This window comes from Cnephaeus nilssonii (assembly GCF_951640355.1).
Source record: "Cnephaeus nilssonii genome assembly, chromosome: 20".
Classification (NCBI taxonomy): Eukaryota; Metazoa; Chordata; class Mammalia; order Chiroptera; family Vespertilionidae; genus Cnephaeus; species Cnephaeus nilssonii.
This window is the reverse complement of record NC_137091.1, coordinates 3961093-3978585: the sequence shown is the minus strand read 5'-3', so window position 1 is coordinate 3978585 and position 17493 is coordinate 3961093. Positions and strand designations below refer to the sequence as shown.

The 17493-nt window shown below is 42.4% G+C and overlaps 1 protein-coding gene across 7 annotated transcripts in view; it reads right to left on the bottom strand.

The window, feature by feature from the left end:
• RPGRIP1L (RPGRIP1 like) overlaps positions 1-17493 on the bottom strand; it is an 86938-nt gene that overhangs the window by 39308 nt on the left and 30137 nt on the right. For all 7 annotated transcript variants that reach the window (XM_079759883.1, XM_079759881.1, XM_079759887.1 and 4 more), the window contains 7 exons: positions 13794-13933; positions 8737-8843; positions 8453-8503; positions 7360-7539; positions 6199-6316; positions 1729-2181; positions 794-945 (listed from right to left, as the gene is read on the bottom strand). In XM_079759883.1, the coding sequence (XP_079616009.1) occupies positions 794-945; positions 1729-2181; positions 6199-6316; positions 7360-7539; positions 8453-8503; positions 8737-8843; positions 13794-13933 (1201 nt within the window). The remainder of the gene's footprint in view (positions 1-793; positions 946-1728; positions 2182-6198; positions 6317-7359; positions 7540-8452; positions 8504-8736; positions 8844-13793; positions 13934-17493) is intronic.

The window sequence follows — 17493 nt, the reverse complement described above, 5'->3', positions numbered from 1 at the left end:
TTCTACAGTGTTTCTATGATATTCTATCCCTTCGTAACTCCACATAACTGCATACTTTATGCTCACTCTTGAGAATCACGTTACACATGAGAAGTCCTAAAGTCAAACATTCTATTTAACTTTGCTCAATTCAGTACTTTCTGCATTCATTGGATCGTGACATTCTTTCTTTTGGAAATATGGCCATTAAGACTCCATGAAACACAGTTTGAACCCAACGAACTGCATTTAAAGGTCCAAGCTCAGTGAGCATACTCATTTTGTAGTCCAATAACAGCCATGTATTTCCTTCACAGTAGGGAATGTAAGGACAGTCACTCGATGTGTGATGACCGGAAGGCTGTTCTATTTCTCTAGTGCCCTGGGCGGCACAGGATGGGCTCCTGTGAGGTGATGGGAGGATTGTGTTTTGCTTGTGGTGGTAGTTACATGAACATATACACATGATAAACTGCACAGAACTCCTCCTCCGCCACACATCTAAAAATGGGTGAAATCTGAATGAGGTCTGTAGCCTAGTTAATAGTGTTGTACAATGTCCACTTCCTGGTTTTGATATTGTCCTGCAGCTATGCAGGATCTTACAACTGGGACCAGCTGTGTGAAGGGTACAGAGGACTTCTCTGTACTATTTTTGCTGCTTCCTGCAAGTCTATGATTATTTCAAAATAAAAAGTTAGAAAAAGCCACTTGATGGCTGTGAAAGAAAATAATTTCAGTTTAAAGCGTGACATAGAAAGAATATGATACAATTTCTGGGTCATAAAAGTGTCCTAAAGTCAAACAAGCTTACCCACTGCCTTTGCGCTGGCCCCTTAAAATTTGATGTCATATATCCCAAAGCCTTCGCCCGCTCTCGATAAAGGCGAATGGCTTGGTCCACGGGAACTTTTAATTGGAACCAGTATTCCACTGTGCCGAAGTTTGGGACGTCTTCTTTAGTTCCTACAGATCAATATAGAAACTCGCTGTTAAAACAGCCCCATAAATCAAAATATATACCAGTAAAAAATACATCAATGGTACTATACAATGAAACTATATATTTTATACTGAGTAAAATAATATGTGACACGCACAAATGATGTGTGATTGGCAAATAGCAGAGATGAAGAAAATAAAGTTACTTCTGCAAGTATGAGTTTCACTGTATGTTACAGATTATTAAAGAACTGTCAAACTATGTTTGAGATCTTCCAATTTATATTATTCCACTCCTTGTGAAATATAAAAAACTGAACCAAACACCCCACAGACTTTTTGATGCTGCAGTACTTTTGGAACAAGTTGTGTTCTATGCAGAATGACAGATACAACATGAAACCTCAGAATTATAAATATGAATCCCACGTTATAATGCAGCCTGAAGGAATCTTTGGCACCTCCTGACCCGGCTGTGTCACCAGTACAGGGGAAAAGCCATGCTGTGCCGAGCACGCACCATGTGTGACATGCCCTTGTATGGCTTTGCCGGGCACACCCCAGTACTGATTCCGCTCCTCAGCTCTCTTCCCCGGGAAAGGTTGCCCCTACGGCTCCTGGGAGGAGGAGAACACGTCCTCATCAGGGCACCACGCGCTGCAGTAGACTGTCTGTCGGCCAGTCTGTCCCTCCACCGCACTGTTTCCTGAGGGCCAGGGCTGTGGTTTCCATGGATATATTCCTACCAGAGGGACTGGTGCAAGATGGGTGCTCAAAAAACGGTGGAATAGATAACATTGTGCTTACCAACCAAGCTTGCTGTGCCAAATATCCGACCGCTTTTTTCTAGAATTTCATGGAATCTCAACTGACACGCTGCGATTGTTTCGTAATCCATGCTGTACGCCTGGTGGACCTCAAGGGTGACTGTGTTCTTGTGAATATAATGCAAGAATAAGTCATTAATGTGGACGAGGTACTGAGAAGTGAAGTTGTACTCCGGGCGGAGGCCCCGCACGATGGGCGTTGTCTGTAGCTCAAAGTCGTAGAAGGCGTAGGTACAGAAGGTGAGAGGCTCTTTGTCCCCGGACGCCTGCGACACTTCCGAAGAAAAGGCGACTCTGTGGATGTGGATTTCAAATAGGTTCTCTCCCCGTTCTAAGTGAATGGTGTCATCAAATTCATCCACAGAGTCATCTGGCAGGATTTCTGGCTTAAATTTGTACTGCTTGGTGCCATAGGCAATATCCTTTAGTTGGGCTGGCAGAGAAGACACACAGTTTAGAGATTTCAGACACTGACATAGGAAGACACAAAGTGGCTTTTGAAGTGGCAGGAAGTCTGAGTGCTCTGGGGACTAGCCTCCATCTTAAATCCTAGGACTACACTGTTTTCCTGTAAATAATATATTAGGCCGAAATTCATCACTTGTTTTGACTTGGTTTATTAAGCAACAAAATTACAGCCTAAGCTGTACCACAGGCTATCTCCCGGGAAGGAACAAGGGCAAGGCCCCTGACCCAACAGCCGAGGGAAATACTTGGGGTGCACCCGCTCCCTGGCCTGTGCTCTGGCACCTTCTCTCCTACGGAGCCAACTTCTCTTCCCACGGCGCCTGCCCTTCAGTCTATTAACATACAGGTGGGGCAAAGGTGGGTTTGTAGTTGTGAGTACTTGAAACAGTTTATTCTTGTATTATTATTTATTAATTATTGTATCATTGCTCCATACGAACAACTACAAACCTACTTTTGCCCCATCCTGTATATACTTTTCTACTGTATTGGAGGGGGTGATGAATATGTTTGTTATCTTAATTTCGGTGATGGTTTCACAGGTGTATACATAGGCCCAAACCCACCAAATTGTCTACTTTAAGTGAGGTGGTTTAATATTATGTCAGCTACACTTCTCTAAAAGAGGTACCGTTTTTTCTAGATACACATCCCCTCCCCACGTCATATCCAAATGTCTAGAAAGAGTGATTTACACTGTGTCTGCCTCCTCCTCTAACACCCTTCACCCTCCGCAAACAGCAGCTGCTCACTTTTCTTGTGAAACTACTCGAGAAAGGTCACCGGTAACCAGCTCACTGCCGGAGCGTGGACCGTGGTCCGGGCGCGACTTGGTTTCTTTGGGTCACTGACACGGTGACCGCGCCCTCTTCTGAGGGGGCTTCCAGGCAGCAGCGCCTGCGTCTCTTCCTGCCGCTCTTCTCGCTGCCTTAGGGCTCCTTTTCTGCTAGTTTGAAGGGGTTCCGTTTTCACCCTCCTCTTCATCTAGGTCTTCCCCTGGGCGAGCTCACCCCCTTGAGGGATTTCTGCTACTATCAATATGCTCTGGTTTCTATTTTTCATTCAGGTTTCTTTCCTGAACTCCAGGCCCGATACTTAATGGTTTGCTGAGCCCCCTACCCGGACATCCCCGAGGCACATGAAATTCAGTGTATCGAATAGAATGCCTCAAATTCTCTCCCCGTTATTTCTGGACTTGCATCTCGAGGGGTGGTGTCAGCACTCGCCAAGTTGCCTGTGGTAGAACGTTCTCGTTTCTGGTAGGGTCACAGCCACCGCCGCTTCCTACGGCTGGATCAAACCTGCCGCATCCTCTCCATCTCCCCCGAGGCTGCCTTACTGCCCAGGTCAGCATGCAACCCCTCTGCCTCCTTCACACCTGACTCGTTCTCCCCCAGACCTAAAGCCACCCCACAAGGCAGGTCTGGTGTGTTACCCCGACTGCAAAACCCCCCAGTTCTCCAGGTGCGTAAGGCCCCCACTCTTCAGGAGGGTAACCAGGCCCTCACGATTCCTGACCCGGGTCCCCTTCGGAGGCTCCACACGCAGTTTCCCGAGTGACCAGCAGTGCTTCCCACACCCCCTTCCACCTGCCTCATCTCCGCCCCGAACCTCCCAAGCTTTTCCTTAGTGGGGAGCTCTGTCAGCAAACACTCCCCACCTGGAGTGCGGAGTCTCCCCTGGATCTGCAGGGATCCCTGGGCAGTCTTTCCTCAGTGGTTCCGGTACCTTCTGCCCTCTCCCAGCGCTGCCCTCTTCACAGAACCGGTCCGCTTCCTTGTTCACATCCCGGGAGCTCCTGCGGGCGCCGGAGCTGTTTCCCGCCTGCACTCGCACTGCCTAGCACTTTGCGTAGGATGCATTCAGCCTGACCGTGTTTATGGACTGAATCAATGAATTCAGGGCACACATAAAGTATACCGATAAAGCCGAAACCGGTTTGGCTCAGTGGATAGAGCGTCGGCCTGCAGACTGAAGGGTCCTAGGTTCGATTCCGGTCAAGGGCACATCCCCAGTGGGGGGTGTGCGGGAGGCAGCTGATCGATGTTTCTCTCTCATCGATGTTTCTGGCTCTCTATCCCTGTCCCTTCCTCTCTGTAAAAAATCAATAAAATATATTTTAAAAAATATACCGATAAAGATTTAGTAAGACTTGAAGGAAAATCTCGAACTCTGTGACCGCCTTGTTATTTGGGAAAATGCCATTAAGCAAATTCTATTGAGCACTGCTTGAAATAAAAGGTACACACTGCTCTGTGACTTCTGGAAAACCCTGCCCAGTTGGATAAAGATATTTATTGAGCCCTTCTACTTAGAGCAGTGGTTCTCAAAGTGGGGTCCGGGAACCCTTTACGGTCCCTGAAACTGTTTTGAAGGTTTGTGAGATCAGAAGTATTTAAGAAATAGTACTAAGATGTTATTTGCTTTTCTCATTCTAATTCTCTCACAAGTGTATAATAAAATTTTCCAGAAACTACATGCTATGTGATATCATAACAGATTCAATGCAGAAGCAGATATAACATATGTTTGCTATTAAGCCAGACACTAAAAAGATTTGCAAAAATGTTAAACAATTAAAAAATTAAAGCAATCTCACTCTTCTCACTACTTTTTGGTATAGAAAATACTGCTTTTTAAAAAAATCATGCGTACGGGAGAAAACCGATTGGTTTCTCTCTCATATTGATGTCCCCCCCCACCACCTCCCTTCCTCACTCTCTAAAATCAATAAAAACATATCCTTGACTGAGGATTTTAATATAGTGCTGTGATTTATGTTAACATGTAATGGATTTATTATTTTAACATGACTTAAGTATTTTTTACATTTCTCATTTTAATTTCTAATGTAATAAATATCCCAAGTGTAACCCATTAAACAAAAGGCCTTTAGGACTCTCAGTAGCTTTTAAGTGTGAAATCACTGCTGGCATCCACCACCGAATTAAGCACTGTAATCCTGGGACGTGAGAGGTAAAGCACTTCTGGTTACAGAAGTCGCAGAGACTGCAATGCTCTGACAGTGAAGAAACCAGAGGACAGAAGCCCCAAACTCCGTTTCTGAGCGCACGAGAGTGAAAGCTCTAAGTGCTGAGGCAGTATTTTTTCAAAGCATAGCTTTGCACCTGCATCTGAATTGCTTGGAGCTCAGTTTTTAAATCTACTTATTGATTTCAGAGAGGAAGGGAGAGGGAGAGAGAGAGAGAAACATCAATGATGAGAGAGAATCATTGATCGGCTGCCTCCTGCACGCCCCACACTGGGGATCGAGCCCGCAACCTGGGCATGTGCCCTGACCGGGAATTGAACCGTGACCTCCTGGTTCACAGGTTGACACTCAACCACTGAGCCACACCAGCCGGCTGCTTGGAGTTATTTTTAAAAATACAGCGTCATGGGTGCCAGGTCCAGGGGGAGGGCCCAGGAAGCTGCACAGGAAACAAGTTCCCCTGTGGTTCTCACACTTGCTCAAGTCTGAAAACCACCGGGAGGGCGTTTCCCGTGGAGGAATGGCGAGTGGCGGGGGCAGCTCCGGGCCCGGGCCTGCACTTAGATTCTGAAGCCGGGCAGGGCGTGTCTTGCAGTCAGAGGAGAAGGAGGCGCACATGGAGTGGACAAAAGCACGCTGATGGGGCTGCGCAAGATGCATCGGACAAAGAGCAAGCAGGCTTGCTGGTCTGAGACGCACAGCTTCCTTAGGAGAGACATCAGCCACGAGGCGGTAAATTTAGCTGAGATACTATGTGCGGTACTCTGAATCTTGCCTGCAAGCAACACTGAGTTCAAAAAGTAGTGGGAAATGACTACACATTCCCGAGTAGAAAAGAATCAGATAAAAACTGCCTTTCTGGTGAATTATTATTTTAGTTATAAATTGAAAAAAAAAAAAAAAGGCAGAAAGAAGTTGTGAGTGTTGCTTAGGATGACATTTCAACGATTACAAACCATTCCCATGCGAACAAGGAACTGTGCCCACTACCTTCGAGTTTCTGGATGCGCGCAGCCCTGACATCCAGAAGGTGGACATACTGTTCCACTTTGAGCTCATAATCTTGCTGCAAATTCTCCATCTTCTGGGTCACTGCCTCAACTTCCATCTAAAAAATAAGAGAGAACACGTTTCAACATGTGTGATTCGTTCCATCTTCATTTTTTAAAGCAAGTAGGATCCAAGCATTTTCTAGACCCTGCACATGCCAGGAACTGTAACCCAGTTTCCTGGCCTCGAATAGCTTATGGCTTAACGATTCACCCTTAGGGTTGTTCATAAACCAAAGCGAGGTCCACCAAAGCCGGTCCTGTTTGGCGGAGGTGGTTTTCCGTGGCTGCGGCTGTGTATGAGGGGCCGTGGGGACTTCAGAATCCCCGCCTCTTGTTTGCAGAATGTAGTGACTCTAGTCCAGGCGAGTTTGTACTCTAAAATTAGGGTCTTGGCCCGGCCTGTGTGGCTCAGTGGTTGAGCATCTACCTATGAACCAGGAGGCCATGGTTTGATTCCCAGTTAGGGCACATGTCCGGGTTGCAGGCTCCATCCCAGTAGGGGGCATGCAGGAGGCAGCTGATCAATGATTCTCTCTCATCATTGATGTTTCTCTCGCTCTCCCCACTACCTTCCTGTCTTAGATAAATAAAAATCTATAATAATAAAAGGGTAATATGCTAATTAGACCAGACACCTTCTGGACAAAGCCGGGGCTGGAGGGAAGCCAGCCTGGGTCCCGGGTGCCTGCGGGTGGTCCGAGGGAAGCCAGCCTGGGTCCCAGGTGCCTGCGGGTGGCCCAAGGGAAGCCAGCATGGGTCCCGGGTGCCTGCTGGCAACTGGAGGAGGGAACCTGGGTCCCGGATGCCAAAGGGAAGCCAGTGCCGGCAGCCAGGGGAAGGAAGGCCTACTCTTGCACGAATTTTCGTGCACTGGGCCTCTAGTATATTTATAAAAAAAATAAAATCAGGGATTTAAAATTTTTTACTTGTCTTAAAACTATTTCTTCTAATTACTTAGTTATATTTATGAGAATTTCCAGGCATGTGGTAACACATGCCCGCAGATTATAACAAGGTAACACATGATACTGGTTAGGAAGGTGAATCACTCGTAGAACATGACAGGAAGCTTCCTCTCCCAAGCCGTGTGTTGCATTACCTGGTAATCTTTATTAATTTTATGTTGCATGATTAGCATGTTTCTTGTCTTCTCAAGCTCTTGAACGGTCTCTGCATGAGTTGCTTGCAGATCCCTCATGGAGCGTTCTAGATCTTTATGACTTTTATTGTCTATTTTCTCTAAAAAGGAAAGGTCTCCATTTCTTTGTGATTTTTGAGCCTAAAACAAAAACATGTTTTATTACTGAAAACAAGAGTTTCTAAAATGTAATAATGTGATTTAATATAGATATAGCAAGGAAAAATCATTAATTGAAAACAGACATATTTCCATTTCCCACCAGGAATAAAGTAGTCCTGGCATAGAAAATATATTTGGACAGACATTTGGAACAATTATAGAGAGTTCGAGAAACAGTTTATTTCTTCATGAGATAAAAAAGAAATCATGTACATTTATTTCTATTTCTATTTCTTCATTTGATTAAAATCTACACTGTGATGATCTCAAAGGAAAGAAATGCATTTCCTCATGTTTTCCTGTAAACAACAGAATATCCTAGAACTGGAAAGTATCTTCTGGTAACACTTATGATTCAGTATTTTACTTAAAATAATAGTGTGAGCCCTAGCCAGTTTAGCTCAGTGGATAGGGCATCTGCCTGTGGACTGAAGGGTCCTGGGTTCGATTCTGGTCAAGGGCACATACCTTGGTTACAGGCTTGATCCCAAGCCCTGGCCAAGGGCGTGTGGGAGGCAACCAATCGATGTGTCTCCCTCCCGTCGCTGTCTCTCCCCCTCCCTTCCCCTCTCTCTAAAGATCCACGGAAAAGTATCCTTGGTGAGGATTAACAACAACAGTGTATACCCAGGTCTCTTAGTTTTATCGTCAGGCATGTAAAAGTAAAAATGTTAGTCACAGTTGGACAGAGTGCTATAGACAGTGTTTTTAAGGTCTATTTTAATGTGATTTTGATGTCCTTATGAAATATGCATATGCCCTAACTAAATGTCACCTGACCTCTTTCCTGCATCATTCACTCTCCACGTGTAAGGGCTATAGAGATGGGTCTGCATTATGCTGGGACAGTCCCACGTAGACATGAAACTCATGGGGAGGTTCAGAAAGTTACCTTTATGAGCAGAAGGGCTTCACTCAGCTCCTCGGCGTTAACGTCGCTCTCCTGCAGAAGACAGAGCAAGTCAGAGCTCACAGTGAGATACGAATGGAAAGTACAGGACACATTCCAACTACGCAGATCAGCCTCATGGAACGAACATGAGCTGCCTGATACCAGGAAGTGATCACTGAAGTAACATATTTGTATCCCTGTTCCCTCCAGAATAGTGCTTTCTCTGCGCATAAGCCGTGCAGAGAACAAGCAGGATTAACATCCTACAGAAGAAAAGGGTTCACCTGGTTGTAAAACTTCATGCGGTTTTTAAGGTCATCGAGCTGTTGCTTTTCTTCCAGACAGCGTAACTGCAGCTCTCGGTTCTCTTGAACGAGTTTCTCATTTTGGTCTTGAAAAGAAAGTCGACACAATTGGAAAGGTATGAGAGAACGCGGGAGAAGAACACGTTTTGCACTGACGCGGCGAGCTGCAGCCAGCGCCGCTCTGGGCGGAGAGGAAACTGGGCGAGCACCCGGAGGCCGCAGGAGCGGGCCGCACGCACGCTCTCAGATGTCGGCCATATGATTCACTGCTTATCAAAAACTTAAGACGTAACTTCGCAGTATTAATAGAAGGAAATTGTGGCCTCCGGGACTTCAAAGGAGCATTCTATCTAAAATACTTAGGAAAATACGTTCCTTAATCTATGATTTTTACTTACTCAGTAAGGGTCCTGAAAAGCATGCAAAAAAAAAGAGTATATTTTGGGGTTCCTTGAATTTTCTTTTCCCAATTTAACATAAAGTATTTGTATTCACACAAGCTAATTTCTCTGGTAATAACTAAAGCCATCATTTTAATCAACTACACTTTTAACTAATCGGTGACGACAGGAGCAGTGGCTTCCCAACCAGGGCAGGGTAGTGTCAGCAGTAATTCGTGTGTGCTCTTTGTGAGCTCATGCCGTTAACTAGAAGGACATGGACTCAGAGCCATCATTATGGGATGGAGGTCCGTTATGTGCCCCTAGGCAGTCATTGGCCATGACCCACAAACAGGGGCTTAGGGTAGAGCTATTGAGGACAGTAAATCCATAGACTAATTTTTCACTCCCTGCATTAAACATAAAAAAAAAGGCACAGTAGCTCGCTAGCAAATGTGTTCTCTCGTCTCATGTTCTTAAGTGCGCTTGTCAATCGCGTTCGTTGTGGGGTCAAGCATCCTCCTTCTTGGCTCCCTGTGGACCGACCCTAACCCACGTCACCCAGTGTCTCCACTAATCCATCCTGCTCTCCAAGACGTGCGCTTATCACAGTCCTCAACTCAAGCTGTACGTTTCTGTTTCCTTTCCTTAAAAAAAGGCAAGTCAACACACTTGCCAAGAATTCTTTACATAAGTACATTTGCACACTGACTGCAGTTTATACAAAAACATGTTTCTGACATTTATAATGCTTTCTGTTTCCAAGCTAGAAATACTGCATGTAAGTAAAAATGGTAAAATACACAGTTAAGAAGAAATGGAATAAATTCAGATATTTCCTGGAAACTGAAAAATCACACACACACACACACACACACACACGCGCGCGCGCGTGCGCGCGACCTGTGAAACCTGTGACTCTAGGGTATGAAGAGGCCTTTTCATATCACATATATAAAGTTTTTCTTATTGATAAAAGGTTAAAGGTTATCCTAGAGTATAAATTGCTAGTATTTAGTGAACAAAATGAAAAAAATGTAAAAACATGATCAACACTTGGAAAATCTGAAGGTGAAGGTGAAATGCTTGGCTTTAAACTAAAAATGAGGATTAATAATAACTATGAATTCTCATGAGATAGACTTGCTTTTTGTTTAGAGAGTAGGGTAGGAATGTGGAATGCTTTATTTTATGTGAGGAGGCTAAAACAACATCTAGTCAGAATGAGCAGGTAAGAGAAAGAAGGTAAACATGGCCAGAAGGATGTCAAAGCGAAGGCACGGAGGCTATTTCTGTGGCTAGCGGAACTGCCAGGGATTCGGAGGGTGAGCCAAAGTGGGAAGGACAGGACTGCTCCGTGCTCATCTGGATGATGATTTCTGAGCTCTAGTTTCTTTATTGTTTCAATTTTTCAGATCAGGGCCCTCAGAAGGACATTCTAATAGGTATAAATAAACTTGTTCCAATATTTCTTCTGTTATTGATTTTTGTTTCAACAACTATGTCCCCATGTGTTCGCTGATATTTAAAAAAAACACTATGGCATTATTAGTAAGAAAATAACTTTGTGGGAAAAGATATTATGGGATACCAGTAACTTCCTCTCTGTTGAATTTTATGTAGAATTATCCACTATATTTTTCCTTTCTTAAACTGTTTATTGGGAGACGATATAGTTCAAAGAGGAAATAGACTTGCTGAATTACAATATGAAAAATCAAAGCACCCTGTACAAGATGAAAAATAACCTCCTTTACGTTAGGATTTTGACAAAGCGCATGTTAAACTAAACAGCATTTTATTCAAATGAGATAACATTTCACTCTTTAAAAATTATGCTCTTCAAGCACACCACTAATAAGCAGAGTGCAGAGAACAATTCAACAAAACAATTTACAAACTCCTTTGTGTTAGTATCTTCAGCTGTGATCAATATAAGCTCTCGCATTATGCCGAATTATGCATTTCAGCTAAAGATAGAAAGGAACTTTCAAAGCAGGCCCTTAAACACATGCAGTTAATTTAAGCATTAACCAAATGCAAGCTGCATTTACATATCCTTCCCCCATATATTCACACAATCTGAAACTAATTTGTACCTTGAATAAAGAGGTGAGTATTCTTAAAAATAATCTGCCTGTTAGATGAATGACTACAAGGGGCCAGGGAAACATCTCTGGCAAAGAACACTGGATACATGAAAAGGTAAGTGTGTGAAGAGACTTCAAAGCAAAATTAAACAATTTCAAAATCTGTTATACAAAAAGCAACTTTCTGAACATTATAAGATTTCCTTAAATAGGCTATTTTAATTTTTTGGTTTAGTGTTTCCCTAGAAAAAATGGTTAAAGGCTGTAATATTTTTCTTATACTCTATTGTAACTTTTCACATAAACACACACACACTTCAAATCAGTAGATCTATAAATTTCAGGTGTTCAAGCAAAAATAACTTAAAATAACAGTTGCAATAAAAATAAAGATTTAGTTCCAGTAATTTTTCTTTAGAAAATAAATGAGTAACTGTACAAAGATTTGTTTAGAATCTTTTTATACTTAAAAAACTAGAGATTTAAAAATTCATCAATAGAAGATTGTTAAACAATCCATGGTATATCCTTACCCTCAAAAACTATGACAACCATTATAAATGATGATGATGTGAATTTATATTCATACTCAAGGGATGATTTCATAATATGGCAAATAAAAAAGCATTATAAGACTGTATACATATAGAAAACTCTGCAAGGACATACAAAAATATTGATAGAGATTATCTTCAAGGTTGTGAAATTGAGAGATTTTAAAAAACCTTTTTTTGTTTACTGGAATTTTTTACAGCGTACATGAGTTATTTTTATTATTCAAAAATTTAAAAGAGAAAAAAGAACTAGTAAAAAAAAAGATGAGAAATGGACTAGTTTAAATAAAATAACTTAGCAATTGTAGCTTTAGTAATTTATAAGAACCCTCAGAATTGCTTCAGCAACAATAAACAGGTTTTTAAAAAAGGCCACAAGATTCTAACCCCCTTACGTAGAATTTCTTTCCAGAGACCAATGCAGATGTCTAGAGATAAGAGTTCTGGAATTCTTAATATCTAGGGAAGTACAAAAGGCACAGAAGTAAGCAAACTTGCCTTCATTTCTGTTTTCTGTAAGAATGGGAAATGCACGTGTTTTTGGAAGAGAGGGGAGAGAGCGTACTTGCACTTCCCTCAGTGAGCAAGGCCTGACTGAGCAGCTCCTAACAAAGGGCTCTGTTAGGGACGCAGTTCTGAGCTGTAAAATCAGAAGCTCAACCTTTGAAAACTTTAAATGTCCCCCTGGTCAGAAATCATGCCACCATTTTATCCTACTCACAATCTTCTAGAGAAACATGCATAAGTAATCTTTCATCAGATTTAATCACTTACATAGAAGTGTTTTCCTGAAATTAAGACTACATCCATCATTAAATGTGTTCTGTTTCAACCTTCTTAAAATGTTAAAAATAAGTCAGAACATGATTTTTAAATGTTATGATTTATAAAGTGCCAATTTCAGAAATGTTGAAATTGGAAAGAAAATCTTTCCTATAGTTAATGAAATATGGCATTGTGATCTAAATCATAATTCGGCATAACGCGTGAGCTTATATTGATATAGAGCCCTGACTAGATATGTAATTTTTTTAAATTGAGACTGCATTAAACTTTTAAATGTCCTCATACAACAAAATTGCAAATGTTCCAAAGGAATAGCTAGTGGGTGAGCAACAGCCACAATATTTGAAGCAAATAATTCCATTTCCCGGTTGTGCATTTGTGTGTAACGTATGTGTAGAATTCAGAAGTCAAACATCTATTGTTAATTATAGTTATTTTACTTCCTTGAGACAAGAAGAGTGCGATGAGACTCATAACATGAATCTTATTCATGATTATTACTCAGCAAGGACATCATTTTTTGCATCATCAGTCCTTGTTTTTTCTTCACAATATGAAAAACAATATAAAGCAAACACGCGCACACTTGACCTCCCTCCGGTACTCCTGTTCTCTGCCCACCTCTCCCCACTCTGACTGGAATTTTTACAGTAGGACATCTTGCGAAGGCTTCTGGTATGTAAGTTCAGGGTCACAGTGAAGAAGTAGATAGCTCATTACAGAGATCCTCCCTGCTGGACCGATAACAAACAGCAGCTCCTGCCACTGCCACTGCTTTGCTCGTACTCCCGAAGCGCTGGCCACTACTGCACCCATTACACTCACCTAACTGCTGCGCTCCTCCCTACTGAATGGATGCTGCCTGCGGGCAGCGCCTGGGTTAGCCACTGCCGGATCCCCAGTGCCCAGAATATACTGGTGCTCAGTAAACACTTGGGAACTGTTGAAGAAAGGCTCAAAATTTAGGAAAATTAAGTAAATTGAAGACAATGTGAATAAGAATGACTCTGAGAAAAAAACAATTCCTTTGGCCCAAAGGCTAGGACGAGGAAAAGGCGTGAGCCACCAACACACTCACGGAGCGGACGGCTGCCGACACAGGCTGCGTCCCACACACGGCAAGGGGCCTGGCAAACAGAAGGCCCCAGCGAGCCCGGATGGGGTCCGTGAGTAACTGAGTCAACACGGGTCTGAAACGTGCGAGCCAGCGGCCCTTTCGCATGTACCTCTTTCGGTTTTTAACCTGTCAAGGATTTCCGCTTTGTCGGTCAGGTCGGACTTTAAGGCCGTCTCGAGTTGTGCAATCTGTACTTTGAGCTGCTGTTCCTTCACCTTCCATTGCTCTTCCTGGGCAGCACTGAAGGCACTGCAAAACACACGGGACATGCGAGAGCTCAGAAACCAGCTTCGACGGAGAATAACAGAGAAAAGCGTGTAGTGGCCCAGGGACCACTGTCATCATGTCTTAGGAATTAAGTAAACATGTGCTGGTCTGCTGCTGTGAGACCAAGGCGCCTTCCTCAGGCTGCGGTTAGGGAACATGAAAGGGCTTGTGGGATGAGCAAAGGAACTGGCCTTAATTTAGAGCTCTCAAGTCAGAGGAGCTGGCAGCGAGCGGCTTTTGTGGGACCAGCGCAGGCATTCCGATACTGTACGTGCTCCAGAGGAATCCCATCGCCAGACCTCAGCCTCGCCGTCGGACAGGGCCCTTCTCCCCCTCACAAACCCTCTTCCTACGGGGAAAGGGGACCTGATCTTTAGCCTAGAATCTGGAACTTTTCAAGAGTCTGTGATAATGACAAAGTCACAAAATACCAGCTGCAAAGTGATAGCATAGCGAACCACAAGGCAGCGATTCTGATGTGAAGTGGTGATAAGGCAGTTTTTGTCCTAAAAAAACAAAAAGCAATAGGCTTAAGAACAAGTTTTACTTGTAACACATGATTGGGGTGAAACCCCAGAAGAACACTCCGATAAGAATGACAAGGGTAGAATTACTGTCCCTTAAGGGAAGTGCAGCAATTTAAACTGTTGTTAAAATCTACCAGTGACCAAGATTGGAAGAACTAGTTGCAATATAACTAAATGGCACACAGAAGGAATACGCTACACATTCGTTTAGGCCAGCAGTTCCCAAATGCTGGCTTCAACTACACACTGATGCTAGACTAGCTCCGCACAGAACACTTGGGGAGATTTAAAGATGAAGATCCCAGGGCCCAGGAATTCCTACTTTTACAAAGCGCCCAGGTGATGGCCAGGTTTGGAAAAACCGATCTGGATCTGTATTTCAGCAGAAAACTATTATCTGTGAAGCTTGATATGACTGAATAATTATCAGCAGCTTTGACCTTTCTACTTACTTGAAATCCAGTAAATGAAACAAAAACCTATAAAATCTGCTTTTGTACTGATGATGAAGAAAATGAAAAAGAAAGTTGTTATTGAAAATTGCCCTTAATGTTGCTCCTAGCTAGTCTTGAGGTTTTTGTACCAAAAGAGATGATATTTTTCTGGGAGTCATAGCTTTCAAAGGAAACACTGTGCATTCATTTTACATTTTGAATGTTTTTATTGCATTTAAAATAACATGACCTTAAAAATGAATGGAATTCTAAAAGTTTTTCTAAATAGGACATCTGTTTCATCTATCAGTGTTCTCCTTTCACATATGGAATCTGAAAAAAATGCATGGATCTAATAGACCAATATTTTTAATTAATTTTAAAAAGGTACAATTACCTAGACTTAAATCCAAACACAGTATGTACTTTACCTACTAAAGTAAATAATATTCCTTTACATTTTCATTTTTAAATAAAGAACAAATACGATTTCTTTGTCTGGTCAAATTATATATCCCAAACGCATACATATATATACATCCATGTCAGTTTGAGAGTGTGTGTGTGTGTGTGTGTGTGTGTGTGTGTGTGTGTGATATTATTAAAAACATGTACTACCCGGAAAAAAATTAGCATGATGAAATAGGCACAAGTATACATTATATCAGATGCCAAAAATTAGAAACAGTAGTGTTCCAATAGCATTAGTACCAGCAAAGAGCTCACCACCAGTTAATCTGGCAGAAACATCAGAAGCTGTGTGTGTTTAAATTAAGGACAATTTAGCAGCCTGGTTTTTCCAAACCCACAAAATACTAGTGTAAATCAGCGTAAGTCAATCTGAATTTAGTCCAGTGCTATCTTCCCTCTAAATTTAGGATTACATTCCACTGCAGTTTCATGAGGAATTCCTTTTGAATTTACTGTATTCCTCTACGCTTGGAGCCATCTGTGTAGCTATAAATGGTGAACCACATCTGGCTCCATTTTCTCGGTGAAGGCTGTGTACATGATTAAATCTGCATATGAGCACCGTCTTTGAGAGCCTTTTACTCATGAAAATGTCTTTGCACATTGCCCACAGTGACAACTGAGGGGGATCACAGTTGGTTGTGGTGCACATTTCATTGTTCCATTGTGTTGCAGGAGTGACAGAGTGTCACCTGCAGTGGAATGCCCACTGGAGCCTTGGGTCAGCACACTGGAAACACCCACCCCCCTGATCAACCACAGGGTCAGATGGAAATAGAGCTGAGAAATTCCACCCTAGGATCATGGTTCTTACAGGACAAATGCCATTTATTCCAATCTCCCAGGGCATCCTAAGGAGACAGGGAAGTTTAAGCTCTAAATCACACCTAAAGAAACCCACAGGTACTTTAGTTAGGACCTCATGGGAATTAAATACATATCTACATCAGGGATATTTCACTTATTGAAGGAGAAATGATGGCCCAGACGCACGCGGTTTGGTTTCTGGGAAGCACACAGTGCTCATACATGATCACACGAGCTTTCACAATTCCTGGCAGGCTGCAGGGACAGGTGCTCACTTCACAGGGACGGAGCACAGTCTATGGGGGTCAGCCTGGCTCCTTTAAGTTTTGAATATTAGGTGACCATCACATTGCAAAAACTTGATTCACCCAATTCTTAAAACCGTTAATGTCATCTTCAAAAATCAGACCAACTCTTTTTAAAAATATTGGCATTAGATTAGTCTCTCAGGGAGTTAATACCTTAAAATCACCTTTACAGATTCTCTGGATCCAATCTCAAATTGGCTGAATCTGAGTTGGATGGTAGTGGGTGCAGAGGTCCCAAAGGGGCAGGGAAACCTATGTTTTCTGTTTTTCAGGTTATTCAGATACAGGATCGTTGAGGACTCTTGCATTCATTAGTTACATCACCCTAAAGCTATACTAACTTCAAAAACCGGACACAGCTTTACTATGTTATTGTGTAGAGTTTCTCTCTAACCAAATAAAAAGATGTAATTGCCAGAAATTTATTCTGGATTTTTAAACTGACATTTCTTAAAGCTATGCTTATTTCTTGGCATTGTATCCAAAATGTTTTAACATATTAAAAAAAGGCTCATTCCAAATACTAACATGAGGGTTTTATCTTACCAGATGATTCTCTAATATGTCATCTGTCAAGTAATAAACACATTCAAAATTTCATTTGAAAATGGAAGATGAGAATGCAATCTGCAAATCACATTTTTCTCCTGACAACGGGCCAATTTTGGATAACAAACAAATGCTCCCCTTTTACAAACATGCTATCACTATGACTAACCAAACCGAGAGTGTGTGTAGTTTGATGAGCGCTAGTTGTTGGCAATGATGAATAACAGTGCCACGGAACACAAGAGTGTAAAGAATCTTAGGAATGATGCTGAGATCTGCAGTTATGGAGTTTCTGTGGAGTTTTGTAGTTTCTCCGACTTCTGAAAACATATATTTTTAAAAACTGTGTTAGAGAATTTTATAGTTCTATTTACTATTATATGTGTGCTTGCGGGGTTTTGTGCTTAAGTGACAGGATTATTTTTTGGACACAATGTTATGACACT